The sequence below is a fragment of the Rhinatrema bivittatum genome, chromosome 6 (genome assembly GCF_901001135.1).
Source record: "Rhinatrema bivittatum chromosome 6, aRhiBiv1.1, whole genome shotgun sequence".
Classification (NCBI taxonomy): Eukaryota; Metazoa; Chordata; class Amphibia; order Gymnophiona; family Rhinatrematidae; genus Rhinatrema; species Rhinatrema bivittatum.
In genome coordinates, this window is record NC_042620.1 from 201,052,183 (window position 1) to 201,074,758 (window position 22,576).

At 43.5% G+C, this 22,576-nt stretch overlaps 1 protein-coding gene across 5 annotated transcripts in view; it reads right to left on the bottom strand.

Moving 5' to 3' along the window:
- Nucleotides 1–5,102: 5,102 nt before the first annotated feature.
- Nucleotides 5,103–22,576, bottom strand: part of ASB18 (ankyrin repeat and SOCS box containing 18) — a 139,269-nt gene continuing 121,795 nt past the window's right edge. For 3 of the 5 annotated variants that reach the window (XM_029606408.1, XM_029606407.1, XM_029606406.1), the window contains exons 4-5: nt 11,894–12,007; nt 5,103–5,950 (exon numbers count right to left, since the gene is read on the bottom strand). In XM_029606408.1, the coding sequence (XP_029462268.1) occupies nt 5,765–5,950; nt 11,894–12,007 (300 nt within the window). In that variant the 3' untranslated portion in view covers nt 5,103–5,764. Of the gene's footprint in view, nt 11,265–11,893; nt 12,008–22,576 lie in introns of those variants that run through there. The other 2 variants (XM_029606409.1, XR_003857444.1) reach the window with 2 other exon arrangements.

Here is a 22,576-nt window from a genome sequence, read left to right on the forward strand (position 1 = left end):
TTCTTCCATAGATCTTACAGGTTATGCATTATCTTTTTAATCATCTGTTGTAGGTCTTCTTTCTGTGACAGACCCCCAAATCATTTGAGTGTGACCTCTCCCCTGCCACTTTCAGCCAAAGTAGCAAAGGATACTAAGAGCCAATATTTGCCAATCCAAATTAATTAGCACTGAAAAATGACAGTTAACATTCTCCAAACTTAAAATAAAACAATCTCCAATCATGTTTGTTTCTTTGGTTCAATATATGTTCTGTTTCTGCAGCTTTCTTTTGTCTTTATCTTCTCTGAGTAGTATATCTGATCAATCCTTCTTCTTTTTTTTTTCACCCTTGTTTCCCAATCTTTCTCTTGTATTATTTTTCTGTCCTCCATTTCTGTCTTGGTGCAGCAGCTTATTTCTATCTGCTTCATTTATCATTCATTATTTTCTCTTCCCAGCCCAATTTTTTCTCTCTTGTCTGAGCCCATTCTGGTACCTTCCCTCAATTTCCTCCTCTTTCTTCCTTCACCTCCCTCTCCCAAGCCATGTTTCTTCCTTCTCACTCTATTTCCTCCCCAGGCTGTTCCTTTTCTACTCACTCATTCTCCTTTACTCCGTACCCTTCCCTCAAGGCCACCGTGCCACGTTCTCCTTCCATCTCTGCGCCCTTGCATCATTCTCTGATTTCTTTGCTTCCCTGTGCCACTTTCCCCCTTTCTGTGCCTGTATCACTGTCCCACCCTGTATCCAACAACTTCATTGTCCATTTTGTGCTCTCCATGTTCCTCTTTCCACATTTCCCCCCAACCCTGAGCATTATGTGGTGACCCTTTCGGATCTCCACTAGATGGCTCTAGTCAAAGACCTGGGTAGATGGTGTAGGAGTGGAGCAAATCGCTTGCTACAGCACCCCCTGCTGCGGTGGTAGGCTCCAGCTTGCTCAAGGGCAGGTTACATAATAAGTGTGTGTGTGTGACATTTTGAGTTGGTGGTTGGAGGAGAAAGATCTGTTTTGTTTGAGCTGGGTTTTCCCTTTTTTGGGGTGCTAAGCCTCAAGGTTTGGATTTTACACTGAACAGGACGGGGGGAAATGCCCAGACAAAGACAGGTTTGGAGAACAAGTCTAAAGAACAAATCTGTATATTGCCAAATATGTATTACTGAAGATCTGCAGCAATAGCATTTAGTTTCAAAACACCCAGCCTGAGTATTCCACCTATTATTTGGCGCTCGCATCCACTTATGCACACAAGAAGAGAACCACACAGGGAAGAGAGAAAGCGCCACCCCCTGCATCTTGGGGCCTTGGAAGTATATCCTCCCCTCCCATCAGAAAAATATGACACCCCTGGACTGCGGAGCTAAGTGAATGGTGCTCCAGGACCCTGTATCACCCCTGCCTTCATGGATCAAAACACAAAGAGGAGTTACAAATGCTAATCCTAGAAGCATTCCAGGAGACGTGGGCTACTGTACCAAATGTCAAAACTAATGAAGGCAACAAAGAATAGGCTCTGTGCAAGGGTATGGCATCCACCACCTCCTTCACTAAAGCATGCAAATACAAAGATGCCATGATCATATCAGCAGAAGGAGGGGAAAAAGGAATTGGCAGCACAAAAAGAGTTTATACTGGAGGTGGCCAGCTCCGGTCCACAAGAGCCATAGATGGGTCTGTTTTTCATGATATCAACAATGAATATGCATGAAATATATTTGATATAATGGAGGCAGAGCATACAAATCTATCTCATGCATTGTTATTACTAATCTCCTCAAAACGATGGCCTGTTTGTGGCTGTTATGTTATGAGGTGTTGGAATGGATTCTTGGGTACTGCGGTGATGGCCACTCCCACGGGGAGGAGACCTGTGAGGAACCGCAGTACTAGGCCAGACTCTATACACGCAGACACAGAAGTTGTATTTATTGTACAGCTCTATGGTACTGCCCGGGGAAGGGGCAGCAATGAATGTAACCCAGCAGAAGTAGTCCAGGGGTCCTCAGCAGAGGAGACCAGGCTCACACTCGAGTAGGTGATAGGCAGCGCGGCGTAGCAGGGACAGGTCCAGGATGTAGACACAGAGCACTGAAGCTGAAGGTGAGACAGACTGAAAGGGTTAGTACTCACTGAAGCAGAAAGCTGTATAGTTGAAGGTCCTGGCAGGCAGAAGTTGTTCAGTGGCAGGCACCAGATTAGGGAGAGCAGGCCCTCGAGGAGCAAGTACCCGGTATCCCAAGATAGGTACCTGAAATAGAGCAGAGGGGCCCCCGAGGAGCGGGTACACAGGTTAGTGAAGAAATACCCCGAAGGGCAGAGAGAGCCTCCTGTGGCAGCAGAGCAGCTTAGACCGGAGGCAATCCAATCCTTGCTAACTCAGTTTGTTAGCAAACAAAGGGCAGGCTAAATACCAGGATGTGATGATGTCACTCATAGGGGACGCCCCCGAGGGTCCCGCCATGACGTGGATAAAGACGTGGGTGGCGTGCGAGTGCGCACCCTAGGAGGCCCTCAGGAAAATCATGGCAAACACCTTATTCGTTGCCGATCCGGGGACATCAGAGAGAGCGGCATAAAGACGCAGCAGCAGCCATCTTCCCAAGTCTTGAGGAGAGAGAAGGAAGAAAGGTGAGGCACAGAGGTCGAAGCCGTCTGAGACCGATGGACGCAACAGTAGCTCTTGAGGACTTGAATTGGCCACCTCGAGTCTATATTCTGCTGCCACAGATGGCTCTGATATTAGTATTACAGCATATGTCCTAAGGCTGATTTACAGGTGGGGTGGAACTGATTGCCAGAGACAAGCTGAACCAATCCTGATTTTACCCCATTTCATGCATGAAGATATAGCTTTGATTTCCCAATTGAATTGCATGCAATTTGCCTAAACAAATGACCAGAACAATTTTCCAGATTCCTGAATGAATCAAGTTGTAGTCTGATTGCAACAAACTGAACCAAAAATCAATTCCTTCAGATCATTTTTCATTTTCAGATCATCCAAATGTACCATACATCCCTATAGATAAGAATGATAGGACATATCTATGCCTGGTTTCAGGGACTAGCCCTGCTGTCTAAAGTTAGTTTGTAATTCGGGGTTATATCCTCTCAGGGTAGATCAAATGAGGACCAGTTGCAATACATGTATCATACTCTTTCCCAACAAACATGCACTACATGTATTATCCATGTACAATAAGCAAATAGTTCAGAAATGTAGGATCTAAAGATAACCTTGAAGGCACACTTCAAACCAGCTTGCTCAAAAATTCAGCAAGGTTGAAAGGGAGTCAGCAAGTGTATAATGCTAAAAGTTGTATCCTCTTTCTTTGAGTGATCTATTTTAGCAGTGTACGGAACTTTTTCAGATAATTATTTTCTCTGAAATGTTTATGCTTTTGTAGGGTGCCATGTACCTGTCTACAAGGCCATGCTAACCCTCTGCCAGGCCTTATTAGCACGTTGTGAAAGAACATGATTCCATGATATGCTTTGAAGGGGGCTGGTTATCCAGGAGAGCAAGAATTAGAAGAGCGATACAGTGAGCTAATGTGATTTTTCCCTTGATCACACACCAGTCTGTGGCAGAGCGGCATTTGAACTCATGTTTCAGTTTTGCTGTCTCATATTTAAATCCTTTTACTATTTTATCATGTTCCTGTTGAATTGCATTTTTCCACTGCATTAAAACGTTCAAAAAACAGTGGAAGACCTTATGTTTTGAGCAAGCTTACTGCCAGAATATTAGAATGCTTTTAATGACTTCTTGTATATCTTTTTAAGATTTTCATAATTTATCTGTTTAATGCTGAGCTGTTTTATTGTGGTTTTTTTTATTATGTATGCTACTTGTAAGCTGCTTAGGGCCTTTACATAGACGGGATATAACCATCATGAATAAGTGAGTAAAACAACTACTTAAGGTATTTATTCTACGCCAAACACGTGTTGGATATTCTGGTATTCTGTTTAAACCTGTTTTCTTGCTTTATTTTTAAGCAATGTGATTTTTATGTTATACTGGGGCAGATTTTAAAATTTATGCGTGGGCATAGATTTTATAACATGCGCGTGCTGCCACGCGCATGTTATAAAATCCAGGGTCAGCGCATGCAAGGGGGTACACAGGTGTGCACCTTGCGTGCGCCAAGCCCGCGGGGAGCCCCGATGGCTTTCCCCGTTCCCTCCAAGGCCGCTCCGAAATCGGAGTGGCCTTGGAAGGAACTGTATTTTAGATCCCCCCCTCCTACCTTATTTTATTTCTTACGCCTGCTCTTGCACACGCCGGCCAGCTGCCAGCGCACGAACCTCCGGCACGGCCACACGAAGGAGGCCTTGGGACCACCCCCGGACCTGCCCCCGGACCTGCCACTTACCCCGTCTGTGGGGGTCCAGATGGGCAGGAGGGTTGTCCACTCACCTCCTGCCCCAATGTTATCCGCATAGCAACGGCACCAGTCAGCCTTGACAGTAAAATGGCAACAGCCAGCCCAACACCATAGTGTACAAATATACAGCCTTTAAAAGAAAATGGTCGCTTTGTAAGGTGCCATTTTGGCGTCACACTATGGTGCCGATTTCAGGGCTGACGGATAGCTTCAGGGCAGGAAGTTGGTGGGCATCCCTCCTGCCCATCTGGACCCCTGCAGATGGGGGTCTATGGGGGCTGGGGTGGTTCCCGGTATGCCAGTATGTTTTGGGTGTGGGGAAATTGGAGGTCTCGGTTGGTAGGACACAAGTCGGCTCCCACGAAGGCCTCAAGTCAGCCCCGGAAGGTCTTGGAGAAGTCTTCAGTCTTCCCCCCTTCCTTTTTTTATATTTTCAAAATGAAATGGAAGTAAACCAACAAAATGTCATTTGTTTTTCTTCTGTTTCATTTGAAAAACATCATGAAACAAAATAGAAAATGTTGTTGGCATTTCCTATTTGGTTTCAAATGAATGCACATCCCTACCATTTATTATCCTTAATAACCACACAAGATAGGCTCGGCGTGTGCAGGGGCAGCTTGGGGTAGCTTTTCGGGGGTTATGCGCGTATGTTACTCGCATAACCCTTTGATAATCTGCCCCTTTATGCATAAACCTAAATATAAAGATCAGCAAAGAAGTTGCAGATGATATATTTTTATTGAACAAACCTAATACATTTGTGACTAACTTTCAAGAATTAAGCTTTCTTCATCAGGTCAGGGTAAAATGAGTTAAAGATGCTGTCTGAACATTTAAGTAGACTACTGATTAGATTATAACAGCACTGTTTGTTTGGAAGTTCTTAAAAAAAGAATGTTAGCAAAAATAATGTTGAATGTCAATACACGTCCAAGTAATTTTGTTGTATCTTCATTACACTGTAACAGTCAAGCACCTCAAGTCTGCAAAACCCAATGTTCATATTTTTTCAGCTTTAACCATTCAGAGATTAAACATGTGAAGTTTTCAACCACCCAAGTAACTTCCCAGGGAGTATAATTATTAAACAATCTACAAACAACCAGTGTCTTCTCTCACCAAAAAGAGTGTCCAGTTATTAAAACAGGAACAGTTTCTGTCTGTAATGAATGTTCAGCTCTTTGTGGCATTTGATGCATTGCAATGCACAGCAGCATTATGAAAGTACTTCGCCATTAGTTAGTACCATAAGAGACACTTATTATTCTGTGACATATTTACTTGTTCTTCTGAGGGTGTCTTCTGGCCATAAGAAAAGAGTGCGGTTCCTGAAAGATTGTCTGTAAAAGAGACAAAGGTTGGAACTGCCTAGATTGGGATTGATTCTTCAATACAGCACTCCCTCAGGTTCCAGCAACACGTACTTTTGGAGAGATGTGGGTATAGGCAATAAGGGGATAAGGTGATCACACCGGCTGGCAAACTGTTTCCGGATGGCACAGCGACACAAATGCTGCAGACAGCGGGTGGTGCAGGACAGTGAAAAGAGAGATTCATAGAAAGACAGGTGCATCTGAAAAAGTGTGAGAGAAAGTACAATGTAACTTGTTTGAAAAGATTAGGTTTTCCTCAACCCTTTGCTTCTACCCACTTATTAGGGGTGTGCAGCCTCAGAAATTTAATTTTTTTTTCCTGGGTTTCGTTTTGTTGAATATTTTGTTTCTGTTTCTTTGTAGAAACAAAATAAATGTAAAAAAAACATCCCACAATAAAAAAACAAAAAAACACCCCACAATAAAAAAAACCCACCCCAAAACAGTGCCTTCCCATACCCCCCATGACCCTCACCCTCTCCAAAAATGTCCTGGGGCTGGGAACTACCCTGGCTGCCACTTACCCCGTCTGTGGGGGTCCAGATGGGCAGGAGGGTTGTCCACTCACCTCCTGCCCCAATGTTATCCGCATAGCAACGGCACCAGTCAGCCTTGACAGTAAAATGGCAACAGCCAGCCCAACACCATAGTGTACAAATATACAGCCTTTAAAAGAAAATGGTCGCTTTGTAAGGTGCCATTTTGGCGTCACACTATGGTGCCGATTTCAGGGCTGACGGATAGCTTCAGGGCAGGAAGTTGGTGGGCATCCCTCCTGCCCATCTGGACCCCTGCAGATGGGGGTCTATGGGGGCTGGGGTGGTTCCCGGTATGCCAGTATGTTTTGGGTGTGGGGAAATTGGAGGTCTCGGTTGGTAGGACACAAGTCGGCTCCCACGAAGGCCTCAAGTCAGCCCCGGAAGGCCTTGGAGAAGTCTTCAGTCTTCCCCCCTTCCTTTTTTTCCCCCCTTCCTTTTTTTCCCCCTTCCTTTTTTTATATTTTCAAAATGAAATGGAAGTAAACCAACAAAATGAAATGGAAGTAAACCAACATTTGAAAAACATCATGAAACAAAATAGAAAATGTTGTTGACATTTCCTATTTGGTTTCAAATGAATGCACATCCCTACCATTTATTATCCTTAATAACCACACAAAGTTAAGAGGGCATGATTAGGCAACATTCAGTCCTCATGTACACCAATCTGTTTGGTTTTCAGGATATCCCTAATGAATATAAATGAGATAGATTTGCATGCATACTACTTCAACTTTATGGAAATCTATTTCATACATATTCATTAGAAATATCCTGAAAACCCAAGCGGATTGGCAACTGTGAGGAGTGGAGATTGCTTACCCCTAGAAGAAGAAACTTTTTTAGATGTCTTAGAAAACTGTTTCTCAAGCCATTCCTGGCGTACCCTCTAGCCAGACTGGTTTAAAGGACATCCACAATGAATTTGCATGAGATAGATCTGCATGCAGTAGAGGCAATGCATGCAAATCTATATCATGCACAAAATCAAACTGTCTAGGGATTACGACAGGATTGGCTTGAGAATCACTGCATAAGAGACCACACAGGAACTTTCTTTGCATGTGTCTATCAGTCCCTATCTCTTCCAAGTTCTCAGTATATCACCTCTTCAACAGGCTCTATTGGACAGAAAAAATCAATCCAGCACACACAGCATTGGTCCATTGTTAAGTCAACATTTTATAGTTGTTAATGAGGCATTGTAACCGCCCAACGATTTAAGATGCTATATGTGGGTATATAGTGCTATCATATAGGACTATAGAATTCCAGATAGAAAAAAAATGAATTAAAGTGCTTCATATGTCCTCAATGGTGATTGTAGAACTGAGCAATTTGTGTGGCTGGGCAGACAAAATAGGCTATATGGTCTTTTATTGCCATCACGTTTCTATGTTTCTATGAAATGAAGCCACATAGCAAGTTTACTTCTAAAGACTGCTCTTACCTAGTTTTCAATAAGATCTAACATAGTTTTCTATTAATCATATAGTCCATATTTAGCTGCTGTGTGGGTTTGCTAGTTAGCCGGAGAAACTTATATGGCTATCTTAGCCTATGTATTCAGCGGTGTAGCCACAATGCTGAATATATCCATCTATCTTAAAGTTAGCCGGATAAGTTTATCTGGCTTTAGGACAAGTCTACGGTCTGACAAGAGTTAGCCAGATAAGTTATCTAGCTAACTCTGATTTAGCTGGATAACTTATCTGGCTAACTCAGCTCCTCCTCGTTATGTCTTTTCCCCTCCCACCACTTAGCTGGATAGTTAGAAACTTCTCAAAAAACCCTTACCAATACCCTATGCCTTGTTGCAGCATTTATTTATTTATTTATTTATTTATTTATTTATTTAACATCTTTTCTATACCGTCGTTTAGTAAAGTACCATCACAACGGTTTACAATGAGACACGTAAATATATATTTGGTTGAACTCTTGCTAACAATGTGCCAGAACATTTAACGGTAACATGTATTCATAATATAAGGTATATAGTCATGACTCAGAATCCAAGGTACACTCTTATAAATTTAATGAAGCCACTGGGTCTACCTAAGAGCCATTACCACTAGTTAGGAACTATGCTATAAAGGGCAGCTCTACAGAAGGCTATGTTTCTGAGGAAACATATTGCCATACAACCCCTTATAGCAGATGGGTGTCCCACAACTAGGATCATATCCCATTGCCTCTATCCATCCCATAAATAGAATGCACTCCTACTGTTTGTATGATGCTGCACATCACATCTTTGTGCACACCAGCTGAAGGCTTGGCACACACATTTTTCTCTGTTCACAGACACCATCAGCTTTAATGAGGAGAAGGAAGAGGACGCTTTGGCCAGGCCCTCCTGCTGGAGCAGCTACTGTGCTAGGTGCAGGTGGCTCTTTTGGATTTTTGAGTGGAACCAGTTCCTGACAGAAGGGATTCCCCCTGGCATCTGGAAGGGCTGGCTTTAATTCTTTTTCCCTTTGCTGTGGGACTGAAGCAAGAGGTGAAGAGAGTTTTGAGATTTTTGGACTTTTCAGTAGGAGTTGCTGGATCTGTTTTGGTTCTGAGGACTAGGTTTATGGACTAAGGGGATTTCCACCTTTCCCCTGCAGTTTGTACGCTGGAATTGCAATGCGGATATCCTATCTTTCAAGGAGAAGGATATTTTGACGGATGCTGGTACAGGGGATATAAGAACATCAATGAGGAGAGGCATTGATAAGGAGACCATGGCTTTTCTTACACTGATTTTCCTCATGTTGTTTTTGATCTTTACAATTCTTGTCTGGATTTTGATTTTTTAAACTAAAGCAAATTTTTGTTGAACATTACTTTGGATTCAGAGACTCTTTCTTTTATTTGGTTCATAAACAGTGAGTGGAGAGTGTGTGCTGGTATTTTGCATTTATTTTTCTCTTGTGTCTTTTTAGTCCCTCCTGAAGAACTTCTTACACAGCTAAGAAGAGCAGTGGTGGTGATTGGACTGAAGCCTCATGGACATGCCCATGCCAAGGGCCCAAGAGGTTAAGCTCCCCCTCCCCCCAAATTGGATGAACCCTGGCTTTCATAGCTCCCAGATTCAGCACATTGCCCAAACAGAAGTCCCACTACACTTGTAAACATCCTACTCATGCTCCTACTTAGCACCTCGGTAAGCTCCTCAATGAGAAGAGGAAACCACTCTTTTTTCTCTATGCTAGTTCTCTGCACCTCTGCACATCAAAGGATACTCTGAGGCACACTTGTGGTCTCATCCCACTCCTGCACATCTCCTTCTTGCTTTCTCGTAGTTCCCTTATGGGGAGAAAAACTCACTCCTTGCCATGCCACATCCACCATCTCATGCTTCTCTGCTCCAGTCCCAAACTATATAGGAATAGGACTTCTCTCCACTTCTTCTTGGCCTCAGGCCTCTCCCCTTGAGGGGAGGAGCCCCTTCAGGGTCCCACTCCTCTTGGAAAGTCCCTGAGTCTCCCAACCTTCAAGCTGGGTACTTCAGTCAATTACATATATGGAGGTCCCTAATCCCCACCCTCTATGGGCAAGGGCATGAGAGGAAAGGGCATAACCCACCAAAATGTTCTCCCTTTATACTGCCTGCTTCTCTTTCATCAACCAATAGGAGAAATCCAAACCTTTAAAGAAATATACACTCAATTTCCCAATGCACATAAGATCAGGTAATAGACTCTTACTCATCAAAATTGCCATCCAGTGGCCAAACATTATTACTGCAGGCAACAAATATTTAAACATGTTTTCCCCCCAATAACCAGATAACTTAGTAACTCCTGGGTCTCCCTAGAATCTTCTGTACAGAGGGATACATCTTGACAGATTTACTATTACAAAAATCATTCAACAGGGAGACAAGGAGCTGACATTTAGTAGCTCTTTCACCAATAGGAACTCTTCCTATGCAGGTCAGAGCTCTATATTAATTGAAGCTATCTGCATCAAATTCTAATCATACACCTCCATCTCCCAAAAGCTGTTTATGTCAATGAAAGTAATAAGGCACAAATTCAGTTTTACCCCATCGAGATGAAGGTCACCCCAGGGGCACAGGCACAGGTTGGGTGAAAGAAAAAACAACTTTGGACTCAGGTAAGATCTTTCCATGTTCTAAGGGGATCTCACGCAGAGTAGGAATCTCCCCAATAGGTTGGAACTCTTATGCACTCATTTACAGGAGTGGTAAACACCCAGGGAACCTGAGCTCCAAACACTTACACAGAAAAAAGAGGACATTCAGCTGTAACTTCAGTTTATTGATGATTGGACATTGCTTTAACTTTTGACCAAATCAGTTTAACATCAACCCAGCATATCATCTGCGCAAACAAAAGTACGAGATCGCGCTTTTTTTAAAAATCTACCCCTAGATGAAAATCTAGTATCAGATAGAAAGACAATGCCAGCAAAAGAAACATTACAGTCAAACTTACAACAACTTCTCAGTTAGCCTCTCACCTCCTCTCCCCCCTACTTCTAGCAAGTTGCTCTTTTCGTTTATTGAGAAAAGCCAGCATAACAACACCAGGTCAAACAAACAATGCAAATTTGGATTTGGCATGTTAAATAGCAGGTGTAAAAGGGTTTATGCATTCTTGATGACGTTTACATGTACATTCATTATAAAATAGCAAAGTACACGTGAACATCTAAACCACACCCCGACATGCCCAAAACATGCCCATTTTGTTCATGTGTAATTTCCTGCATGAATGCATGAGTATGCATGTACTCAGCCTGTTTTGAAAATCACTTGTACACTCCTACATCAAACACACATGTTCACAATAGATCTTTATGCACAAAATGCCTTTGAAAATGTACTCGTTTATATATAATATGTACATAGCCCATATTCATTTAAATAGTTAACTTTGCGTATGCCATTTGAAATAATTTCTTCTGGCTGGTGGGATGGAAAGAATATTCATATGATCACTAGAATGCATCATGATGGATGCTGTATAATCGAGAAAGAAAAGGAGAATAATTAATTTTGCAGTTATAGAATGGAACGATGAGTAGACAAAACAGTATGGTAAAATTGGTTTCAGTGGATCGCCCGCAATTTCTGCCAATTATATACAAGTGAAGTAAAGTCCCTGTTGCATTGAATGAAACTGCTCTTTTGGTGAATATTTTTTTTCTGAGTAGCACAGCCTGCATGGACTCATTACTTTAACAGAAACAGAGACATGTGACAGCAGAAACACATAACACAACCCATCTAGCCTGCCCATCTACACCAACTGCTAGGGCTGTGCAGGGGGGAAAACATTTTGTTTTCATTATTCGGTTCATTTTTTGGGAGTTTTTTCCCCCCACAAATTTTGGTTCTTGGATTGCTTGATTCATTTCACTGCAGCTATGGACTTGTAATTCAAATCTCTCTACAAGAATAGGAGTACAAATCCTAACAATTAAAGAAAAGGAAGACTCTACTGATTCGACTGACCATTTTGGACTTTTTTTTTTGGCATGGAAGTTCTCTTACCAAATGGAATGGATTGAAAGCAATAGGGACTGACCTGCACACTCACCTTACACCAACTGGGTCACATCTACTGACCTTATTATTAACCACGTTACCTGAAAGATATCCTCAGGCACAGCCTCCATCCATTTCTCTGGGATAGTGATGAACTCATAGGAGTTGATAAGGATTTCGATGATCTTTGGCACAGCTGCGCAGGATCTCAGCACCTCACAGAATAAAGATGTAAAACATTTCTATAAAGTGAAGCACTTCAGAAAACATGAATCTAAAATCTTTTTAGCATGCAAGTATAGCTCAGGAGGAAGTAATACAGTGAAGTCTTCCTTCCTAGCGTTCACTGTCAATTGGGTCAGTTATTGTAAGATTTCAGAAGGCAATTTTCACATGCCACTTACCCATGTAAATGGCTATTTACCGAAGTAAAAGGGCTGTTTAAAAATTGCCCGCCCTATATGCGGGTAAATGCATGTGTGGGGATCGACAACATGCACGCTTTTACCTATGGGGAAAAGTAGGTGTGGCTAGAGCTAGGGTTATGTCTGTGACGGCAACAATGTGTGCAGCTTCAGTTTTGCATTTTTACAACTGTGCACTTGGATTTTCAGGGGAAAAGCATCTATAGAAAAAAAGAGCAAATCTCTAGGAGTACCTTTTCTCTAGGCAGTTTCAAAGGGAAAGTACACGCATACTTTCCTTTTGAAAACCGGTGTAAAGTCTGCAGGAAAAAGTACCCACAGACCTTGCAACAATCTGCATAGTTTAGAAAATTGCCTTCTTAATGATTTCTATTGAAAAATTCCCAGGGACTTTTTTTTAGAAGGTGCGTCCATATGGTTAGAGTGGTGAACTCCGTTTTTGGAGAAGCTGCTGTGACTCATGAGCTCTGCTGTCGGCTCTTTCCCTATGCTCTTGGGCAAGTCACTTTTCCCCCTCTTTCATAGTTCTAATTTGTGACTTTATTATTAATATGGATCAACTGGACCCCATTCTGCTTGAGGTAAACTGTGGCTACACCGACTGAATCTATAGAACTGTAGCTTAAAGTATTTAAAAAAACCATGAATCCACAATAACACATTCAGCTGTGAATGATTGTGTATTACTGCTTTGCATGTGTATATTTTGAAATCCTGTTGAAATCAGAGACTGCAGTTTTCTTTTAATAAACATATTTTAAATTTACCTTTATAATTAAATCCCAATGCATTGTGTCTTACTTCTATGTATAGTGTTTACATCTGAATATACACTAATTTTGGTTTACCTCTATCAATCCCTTTTCAATAATTTATAATTTATTATGTATTTATTGATTGCTTTTAAAATATTTGTTACCCACTTTTCTTACATTTAGGGTGGGGTACAGCAAAACATACAAGTAATAAAAACATGAAGGTACAGTATTATGGAAAAATATACATAATAAAAGCATAAAAATTGCAATATTACAAGAAAGACAAAATATTTATTTATTTATTTATTTTACAGTTTTTTATACCGACCTTCATAGTAAATAACCATATCGGATCGGTTTACATTTAACAAGGGTATAACTGGAGTAACAATTCAAGTAAATGAAAGAAAACAATAGGTAGGAATAAGTCAAAAGTTACAATCAACAGGGAAGGAGAACTTGGAAGCTTGCAACAAGCTGGAAAGAAGATAAGGCAGGAAATAAATATAAGGGTTACCATAGAGCGTACGGGTTAAAAGGTGCTTTAACCTGGAAGTGTCAAGAGTCCATTTAGGAATGCCAGGCCTATGTTTTGTTGCTAGGTTGATTCAGGTGTGCCTTCTGAAAGAGATGTGATTTTAGAGCTTTCCTAAAAAATGTTTTCATGGAAAATTCTAAGTTCAATTGGAAGGGTGTTCCAGAGTAAGGCAGCAGCGGAGAAGAAACCACGTTTTCTTGGTGAGGGAATATCTAGAAGACCCTGGCTGGAGGATCTCAGTGATCTAGAAGTGGTATGGATTTTTAATAAAGAAGCAATCCAGGGGGAATGGATATTATGAATAACAGTGTGAATGATTGCAGCTAACTTTTACTGGATTTGAGACTGGAAGTAAATGAAGGGATTCCAGTACTGGGGTGATGTGATCTCATACAGAAATTCATTTAAGAAGTCTAGCAGCAGAATTCTGTATGATTTGGAGGGAATGAATCAAATATGCAGGGAAGCCAGTAAAAAGAGAATTACAATAAATGATGCCTGGAAAAAGGAAAGATTGTAGAACGGAACGGAAATCATTAGGATCTAAAAAGGTTTCAAATATCACAGTAGATGTAGTTTATGAAAGGAAGACAATTAGTTCTCCACACAAATCTGGACAATCTGCAAGATGAGACCAAATTAGAGCATTGGCTTTGGAGCAACTTCCTTGACTCCTACTTATGTTTTTTTGTCTCCTGTGTTCTCCAGTTGAGGATAATCAACAGCTTTGAACAGAAACTTAGGAGTGAGATAATATTAATGACTTTCCTTCAGTGCTTGCAAAGGTGTGGACAAAAGGTCTAAAACTCTATTTTACTCACAAAAGTCCCTTTGAAAATTATCCTTCCTGTAGACGATTTTTCCATGGTTGTGTTCATATATCTAGCCATAGAGCATAAGAGTCTCAACCTCTTCTAAAGACTAGAGGGACTTCTGAAGTTTCCCTAGATGTGATCAGCTCCATTTTGGGGACGACTCATAGAAGGGGTAATTGTCAAAGGAATTATATGCGAAAATGTAACATACTCTCGTAGCAACTTTCAAAAGCCATTTACTTGAGTAAAATGCACTTACTTGAGTAAATCCTATGGACAATTCAATGGTATGTATTTTAGCAATTTTCAAAAGCCCACTTACTCCAGTAAAGTGTATTTATTCGAGTAAAATCCAGTTTTACTCGAGTAAATGCTTTTGAAAATCAGACCCTTAGTATACAGCCATATGAAAAAATATTTGCTTTAGCTCCCAATCTCCCGGACCTTCGGTCTTCTTATTTCCAGTTTTACTGAATATTATTTTTTCTGGAATATGAACTGCCATGTTGCTCAGTTTCATCTGAAAGTTTGTTTCAGCATCATACATTGGCATTTTGTTTCCTGATATATAAAGTTATCTGATGTAATATTTCTCTTCTGAGTTGTTACATATATTTAGATATTTTTTGCTAGCTTAGAATATGGGGGCAGTTTTTAAAGCGATACATTTTGATGCAATGTCTTCAAGTATTTTTACCCACAGGCTTTCCATCAATTTTCAAAGGAAAAGTATGAATTGTGTCTGTGGACCCTTGGGCCTCAAAGATTGGGTCTACATGCTAGGGATGTGCATTCGTTTTCCCCGTATTGGCGATCCGGAACGTATCTTGCACTATTCGTTATATACGTGGGGAGGCGAAACGCATCGTGACTCCCCGCGTATATAACTTATTATCCGTCTAATTCGGTGCGCCCCGTGGCACGCGCTTTTCTTCGCCCCCATTAGCTAATAGCTAGCTATGATTTCACAAAATGGCAGCGCCCATGCCGTACATTCCGGTATCCATGCCGACATGTCCGACCCTTTCCTGTGAGTCACTGTGACTGTGAATGCAGCGTATTAGCGCTGACATTTTGTGAAATGCACTGAATGCAGCCAATTGCGCTGTCATTCAGTGCTCTCTGTGGATTTTACTGATGAGCCAGCACTATATTAAGATCACGATGAGGAGAGCCACACATTTTCTTTACAGCGGTGCTGTGGGGAGGTGGGGTTGGTGTAAGGAGGCTAGTTAGTAAAGAGAAAGAAAAAGCTAATTATTCTTTATTCTGCTGCAGTGCCAGTATCAGCTAGTCCTGTTTCTGTTTGTTTCAAGCTGTTTATTTAGGTGATCTGACTAAGACGCTGTACCAGGGAGAGAAGCAGCTAGCACTCACCATTAGGGTGTTGAGGCTGGCTGGGAGAGATATATTTTCATACATTTTTCTGGTGTGACAAAAATTCCAGCTTTTTTAAATTGAGCTTTTTTTAATTCAAGTCACTTAGTCTCTCTGTGCACTGGGCTTCAGTGGATAGTGGTTAATTTAACAGACTGAACCTTATTATTGGGACAGTCTGTGCAGTGAAATCTCCAGTCTGCCTCTTTTGTGCTTACAAGCAAGCAGCGTCTGTGTGCACACCACACCTTACATTAGTGCACAGCAAGGCACCATGACAGTGGGCAGTGGATAGTTTAACAGACTGAACCTTATTATTGGGATGGTCTGTGCAGTGAAATCCCCAGTCTGCCTTTTTTGTGCTTACAAGCAAGCAGCGTCTGTGTACACACCACACACCTTACATTAGTGCATAGCAAGGCACCATGACAGTGGGTAGTGGTTAGTTTAACAGACTGAACCTTATTATTGCGTCGGTCTGTGCAGTCAAGTGTCCAGTCTGCCTCTTTTGTGCTTACAAGCAAGCAGGGTCTGTGTCCACACCACACCTTACATTAGTGCATAGCAAGGCACTATGACAGTGGGTAGTGGTTAGTTTAACAGACTGAACCTTATTATTGGGTCGGTCTGTGCAGTCAAGTGCCCAGTGAGTCTGCCTCTTTTGTGATTACAAGCAAGCAGCATCTGTGTGCACACCGCACACCTTACATTAGTGCATAGCAAGGCACCGTGATAGTGGACAGTGGGTAGGCACTACTCAGTGACATTAAATCCATAATGTCAGGGAAAGCTAGATGTAGTTGAGTGATTGGGACTGGCAGAGGAGGCACTTCAAAAGACACTAGTGCAACTCCCCCAGTAAAGTTAAAAAGGCACCTGTCGCAATCTAAACTCTTTGTAGGGGCTGGCAGTTCCATCCCGAAAAAAATGAAATCTGACCATGATGCATCGCCATCACCACCACATGTTTCTGGCCCTGTAGTTTTGGAGGTGAGGGAAGGGGAGGCAGAGTCATGCCAGACAAAATGTCGACATCCAAAAGCAGCAGGGGGGCAGAAGTCTCGACTAACACTTAGCGTTTACAAGGTAGCGCAGTCACTGTTTGCTTCTGATTCAGCTGAAGAATCTTCTTGTGTGGGATTCTCATCAGAAACGGAAGAAGTAATAGGTGAAGAATCTTCGGTAGGATCAGTTAGTCCTGTCTTAGCCTCCACTTCAGTGCAACAGGGAAGAGATGAAAGTGATGATGTGGAGGAGGAGAAGGAAGAGCAGTCAGCGCAGGCACAGAGGGTGACTGAGGCCCCTGGCATTGCTTCTCAGGGTGCACCCACTACCTCAGCTCCAGTGGCAGCTTCCACCCCCAAGACTTTAGAGAGGGGAGGATCACGAAAGACATCTGCGATCTGGAGCCACTTTAAAGTGACGGAAGACCCGCGTTTTGCTCGGTGTAATTACTGTGCCAGGGATATTAGCAGAGGCAAGCAAATGGGACATCTATCTAATTTTGGCATGAACCATCATATGAAGAGGCAATACCCAACAAGATTACTGCCATCTGGGGATGGTGGCAGCACCAGTTGGGGGACCCCTTCCAAGCAGTATGCAGTGGTTCAAAAGCAGCAGAGTCAGCCCATGCCCTCATCCCCTTCTAGCAGTCAGGTGGCAGGCCAGCAACCCCCTGACATGTGGCAGAAGCGACAACCCACCATGGAGGAAATGGCGTGGAGTGCGATAACGCTATCCCGGGGTAGGAGGCAGGCACCTCAAAAGTTGTAACCAATACAATTGGGGAAATGATTGCCCTTGATGACCAGCCCTTGCAGTTAGTGGAGAATGTGGGTTTCAAGCATTTTCTGAAGGTCGTACTTCCAAATTACAAAGTCCACTCCAGAACCACATTTAGTAGAAAGGTCATCGCCAGCCTGTACAAGCAGTGTCTCAGTCGCATGCAAGCGCTGCGAGCTAAGGCAGAGGGGAGAGTGCATTTCACCTGCAATATCTGGATGGCCATGAATGCTGCACACTCTTACCTCTCTCTGACAGCACACTGGTGGGACCTGGCTGAGGCAAGGGCAGCCAGCAGCTCTATTACTGAACAAGTATCAGGGTGGAGGTGGGCTTTACTGCACACCCATCTGACGGACCAGGCCCATATCGCAGCCAATATTCTAGCATGCATCAGACAGATGCTGGAGGGCTGGCAACTACACCAGCAAGACAGGAAAACTCAGGCAGGGTTCTTTGTCACAGACAATGGTGCAAACATGGTTAAGGCAATAAGCAACAGGCGCTTTAAGAACATCTGATGTTTTGCACACACTCTGCACCTGGTAGTGAAGTCAGCTCTGGGGTTGGATTCCAATGACAAAGAGAATCAATACCTGCATAGGTTAATACAGAAGTGCAAGAACATAGCAGCGCACTTCCACAGAAGTGTCAAGGCGGGGCAGGTTCTCCGACAAAAGCAGACTGATATGGAGATGCCTCACAAGCGTCTCATTCAAGACATTGCCACCCGGTGGAATTCCACATTTATGATGCTGGAGAGGTTAGTGGAGCTGCAGATACCCCTTCATGAACTTTCTGGTACAATGGACATAGGTGCAGAATCCCCTAGGGCATCATGATTGGTTAGTCATGAGTCAGCTGGTAAAAATCCTGCAGCCCTTCAAGGATGTCATGGAGGAGCTGAGTTCCAGAAGTGCCACCTTGGCTGACATCATCCCTATAGTTCATCTCCTGGATGAACATTTGGAGGCCTTTAAACGGGAAGAGGGAATGACAGTTGAAGTGCTGGATTGTCTGGACGTTTTGCAGCAGCAGGTGAAAGAGAGATTAACGCCTTTAACACAAGACCGCACATACATGCTCGCCACAGTCTGTGATCCCCGTGTGAAAGGGAAACTCGCCCTACAGTACGATTGTCTCTTATTGGTGAAGGACCTGCTGTTAGCAAAAGTCCGTGAACAGGAGTGCCATAGGCAGAGACAGATTAGGCTTGAAGCAGAGGTGGAAACAGCGGGCACTTCAGAGAGTTGTGCTGCTTGCCCAAGCTGGAGCAGCACTGAGTCAGCGACAGATAGTACCTCCTCCTCCACTTCAGAACGCCCAAGGCATGTTGCCCATAAAATTCATCTGTTGTGCGACGGGCGAGAGAGAAAGCAGCTGGCATGAGTGACTCTCAGCCCGCCCAAGCAAAGGAGACACCAGCACAGCTGTCAATGACACGGTATCTCTCAGAGCCGATAGAGAACATGCAGACAGATTCGCTGGCTTACTGGGCACACAAGTCCACTGTCTGGCCACACCTAGCCAAAGTGGCTCAGTGATATCTGTCATGTCCACCAACCAGTGTGCCCAGTGAACGTGTCTTTTCAATGACATGGGATATCATGAGCCCTCACTGCTCAAGGCTGGCACCAGAGTTGTTGGAAATGCTAGTGTTTTTGAAAGTAAACCTGCCTTTGCTTGGGTTTCCAAATTTTCCCTGTGAATGGCAAGATAAATAAAAGCAATTGAAAGCCTTGCAGCAGCTCCAACTGCCTCCTATGCTCCAGATAATATAAGCACTGCAGCACATGTACCTGACATCAAACGCTGTGCCTGACCATCCACTGCCCAGGTCGTACGTCCCTACAAGGGCCTGACCTCAAACGCTGTGCCTGACCATCCACTGCCCAGGCCGTACGTCCCTACAAGGGCCTGACCTCAAATGCTGTGCCTGACCGTCTACTGTCCAGGCCTTATGTTCCTACAAGGGTTTGACCTCCATTGCTTTGCCTGTCCATTCAGGCCTTATGTCCCTAGGTGGGCTTCACCTCTGTCCTCGACTGCTGTGCCTGTCTGTCCAGGCCTTGTGTTCCTACAAGGGTTTGACTTAGATTGTAAGCCCTTTGTGGATAGGGATATACCGACAGTACCTGAGTGCAATCGACTATGAAGTGCTGGAAATGTTTAAAAATAGCAAGATAAATAAATAAAGAAAAAAACCCTGCTGTGCCTGTCCATCCAGGGCTTGTGTCCCTACAAGGGTGTGACCTCGATTGCTTTGCCTGTCCATCCAGGCCTTATGTTCCTAGAAGGGTTTGACATCCATTGCTTTGCCTGTTCGTCCAGGCCATATGTCCCTACGTGGGATTAACATCTGTCCTTGACTGCTTTGCCTGTCCATCCAGGCCTTATGTTCCTACAAGTGTTTGACTTAGATTGTAAACCCTCTGGGGATAGGGAAATACTGACAGTACCTGAGTGTAATCGACTATGAAGTGCTGGAAACATTTGAAAATAGCAAGATAAATAAATAAAGAAAAAAAGCCTGCTGTGCATGTCCATCCAGGGCTTATGTCCCTAGTTGTGCTTGACCTCTGTCCTCGACTGCTGTGCCTGTCTGTCCAGGCCTTATGTTCCTGCAAGGGTTTAACTTAGATAGTAAGCCCTTTGTGGATAGGGATATACCGACAGTACCTGAGTGCAATCGACTATGAAGTGCTGGAAATGTTTAAAAATAGCAAGATAAATAAATAAAGAAAAAAACCCTGCTGTGCCTGTCCATCCAGGGCTTGTGTCCCTACAAGGGTGTGACCTCGATTGCTTTGCCTGTCCATCCAGGCCTTATGTTCCTACAAGGGTTTGACATCCATTGCTTTGCCTGTTCGTCCAGGCCATATGTCCCTAGGTGGGATTGACATCTGTCCTCGACTGCTTTGCCTGTCCATCCAGGCCTTATGTTCCTACAAGTGTTTGACTTAGATTGTAAACCCTCTGTGGATAGGGAAATACCGACAGTACCTGAGTGCAATCGACTATGAAGTGCTGGAAACATTTAAAAATAGCAAGATAAATAAATAAAGAAAAAAACCTGCTGTGCCTGTCCATCCAGTGCTTGTGTCCCTACAAGAGTGTGACCTCGATTGCTTTGCCTGTCCGTCTAGGCCTTATGTTCCTACAAGGGTTTGACTTAAATTGTAAGCCCTCTATGGATAGGGAAATACCGACAGTTCCTGAGTGCAATTGACTATGAAGTGCTGGAAATGTTTGAAAAAGCAAGATAAATAAATAAAGGAAAAAAACCTGCTGTGCCTGTCCGTCCAAGCCTTATGTTCCTACAAGTGTTTGACCTCGATTGCTCTGCCTGTCCATCCAGGCCTTATCTCCCTAGGTGGGAATGACTCTGTCCTTGATTGCCCTTGATGAACAGCCCTTGCAGTTAGTGGAGAATGTGGGTGTCAAGCGTTTTCCAGGCCTTATGTCCCTAAGTGGGACTGACCTCTGTCCTCGACTGCTTTGCCTGTCAGTCCAGGCCTTATGTTCCTACAAGTGTTTGACCTCGAGTGCTCTGCCTGTCCATCCAGGCCTTATTTCCCTAGGTGGGATTGACTCTGTCCTTGATTGCTGTGCCCTTGATGAACAGCCCTTGCAGTTAGTGGAGAATGTGGGTGTCAAGCATTTTCCAGGCCTTATGTCCCTAGGTGGGATTGACCTCTGTCCTCGACTGCTGTGCCTGTCCGTCCAGGCCTTGTGTTCCTACAAGGGTTTGACTTAGATTGTAAGCCCTAGGGGGATAGGGAAATACCTACAGTACCTGAGTGTAATTGACTATGAAGAGCTGGAAACATTTGAAAATAGTAATATAAATAAATGAAAAAAACAAAAAACTGCTGTGCCTGTCCATCCAGGCCTTATGTCCATAGGTGGGATTGACCTCTGTCCTCGACTGCTGTGCCTGTCCGTCCAGGCCTTGTGTTCCTACAAGGGTTTGACTTAGATTGTAAGCCCTATTGGGATAGGGAAATACCTACAGTACCTGAGTGTAATCGACTATGACGTGCTGGAAACGTTTGAACATAGGAATATAAATAAATTTAAAAAATAAAAAACTGCTGTGCCTGTCCATCCAGGCCTTATGTCCATAGGTGGGATTGACCTCTGTCCTTGACTGCTTTGCCTGTACGTCCAGGCCTTATGTTCCTACAAGTGTTTGACCTCGATTGCTCTGCCTGTCCGTCCAGGCCTTATGTTCCTACAAGGTTTGACCTCGACTGCTTTGCCTGTCCATCCAGGCCTTATGTTCCTACAAGTGTTTGACCTTGATTGCTCTGCCTGTCCATCCAGGCCTTATGTCCCTAGGTGGGATTGGCCTCTGTTCTCGACCAATGTGCCTGTCCGTCCAGACCTTATGTTCCTACAAGTGTTTGATCTCGATTGCTCTGCCTGTCCATCCAGGCCTTATGTTCCTACAAGGGTTTGACCTCCATTGCTTTGCCTGGTCGTCCAGGCCTTATGTTCCTAGGTGGGATTGACCTCTGTCCTCGACTGCTGTACCTGTCCGTCCAGGCCTTCTGTTCCTATAAGAGTTTGACTTAGATTGTAAGCCCTATGGGGATAGGGAAATACCTACAGTACCTGAGTGTAATTGACTATGAAGTGCTGGAAACGTTTGAAAATAGGTATATAAATAAATTAAAAAAATAAAAAACTGCTGTGCCTGTCCATCCAGGCCTTATGTCCATAGGTGGGATTGACCTCTGTCCTCGACTGCTTTGCCTGTCCGTCCAGGCCTTATGTTCCTACAAGTGTTTGACTTCGATTGCTCTGCCTGTCTGTCCAGGCCTTATGTTTCTACAAGGTTTGACCTTGATTGCTTTGCCTGTCCGTCCAGGCCTTATGTTCCTACAAGTGTTTGACCTCGATTGCTCTGCCTGTCCATCAAGGCCTTATGTCCCTAGGTGGGACTGACCTCTGTCCTCGACTACTGTGCCTGTTTGTCTAGGCCTTATGTTCCTACAAGTGTTTGATCTCGATTGCTCTGCCTGTCCATCCAGGCCTTATGTTCCTACAAGGGTTTGACCTCCATTGCTTTGCCTGTTCGTCC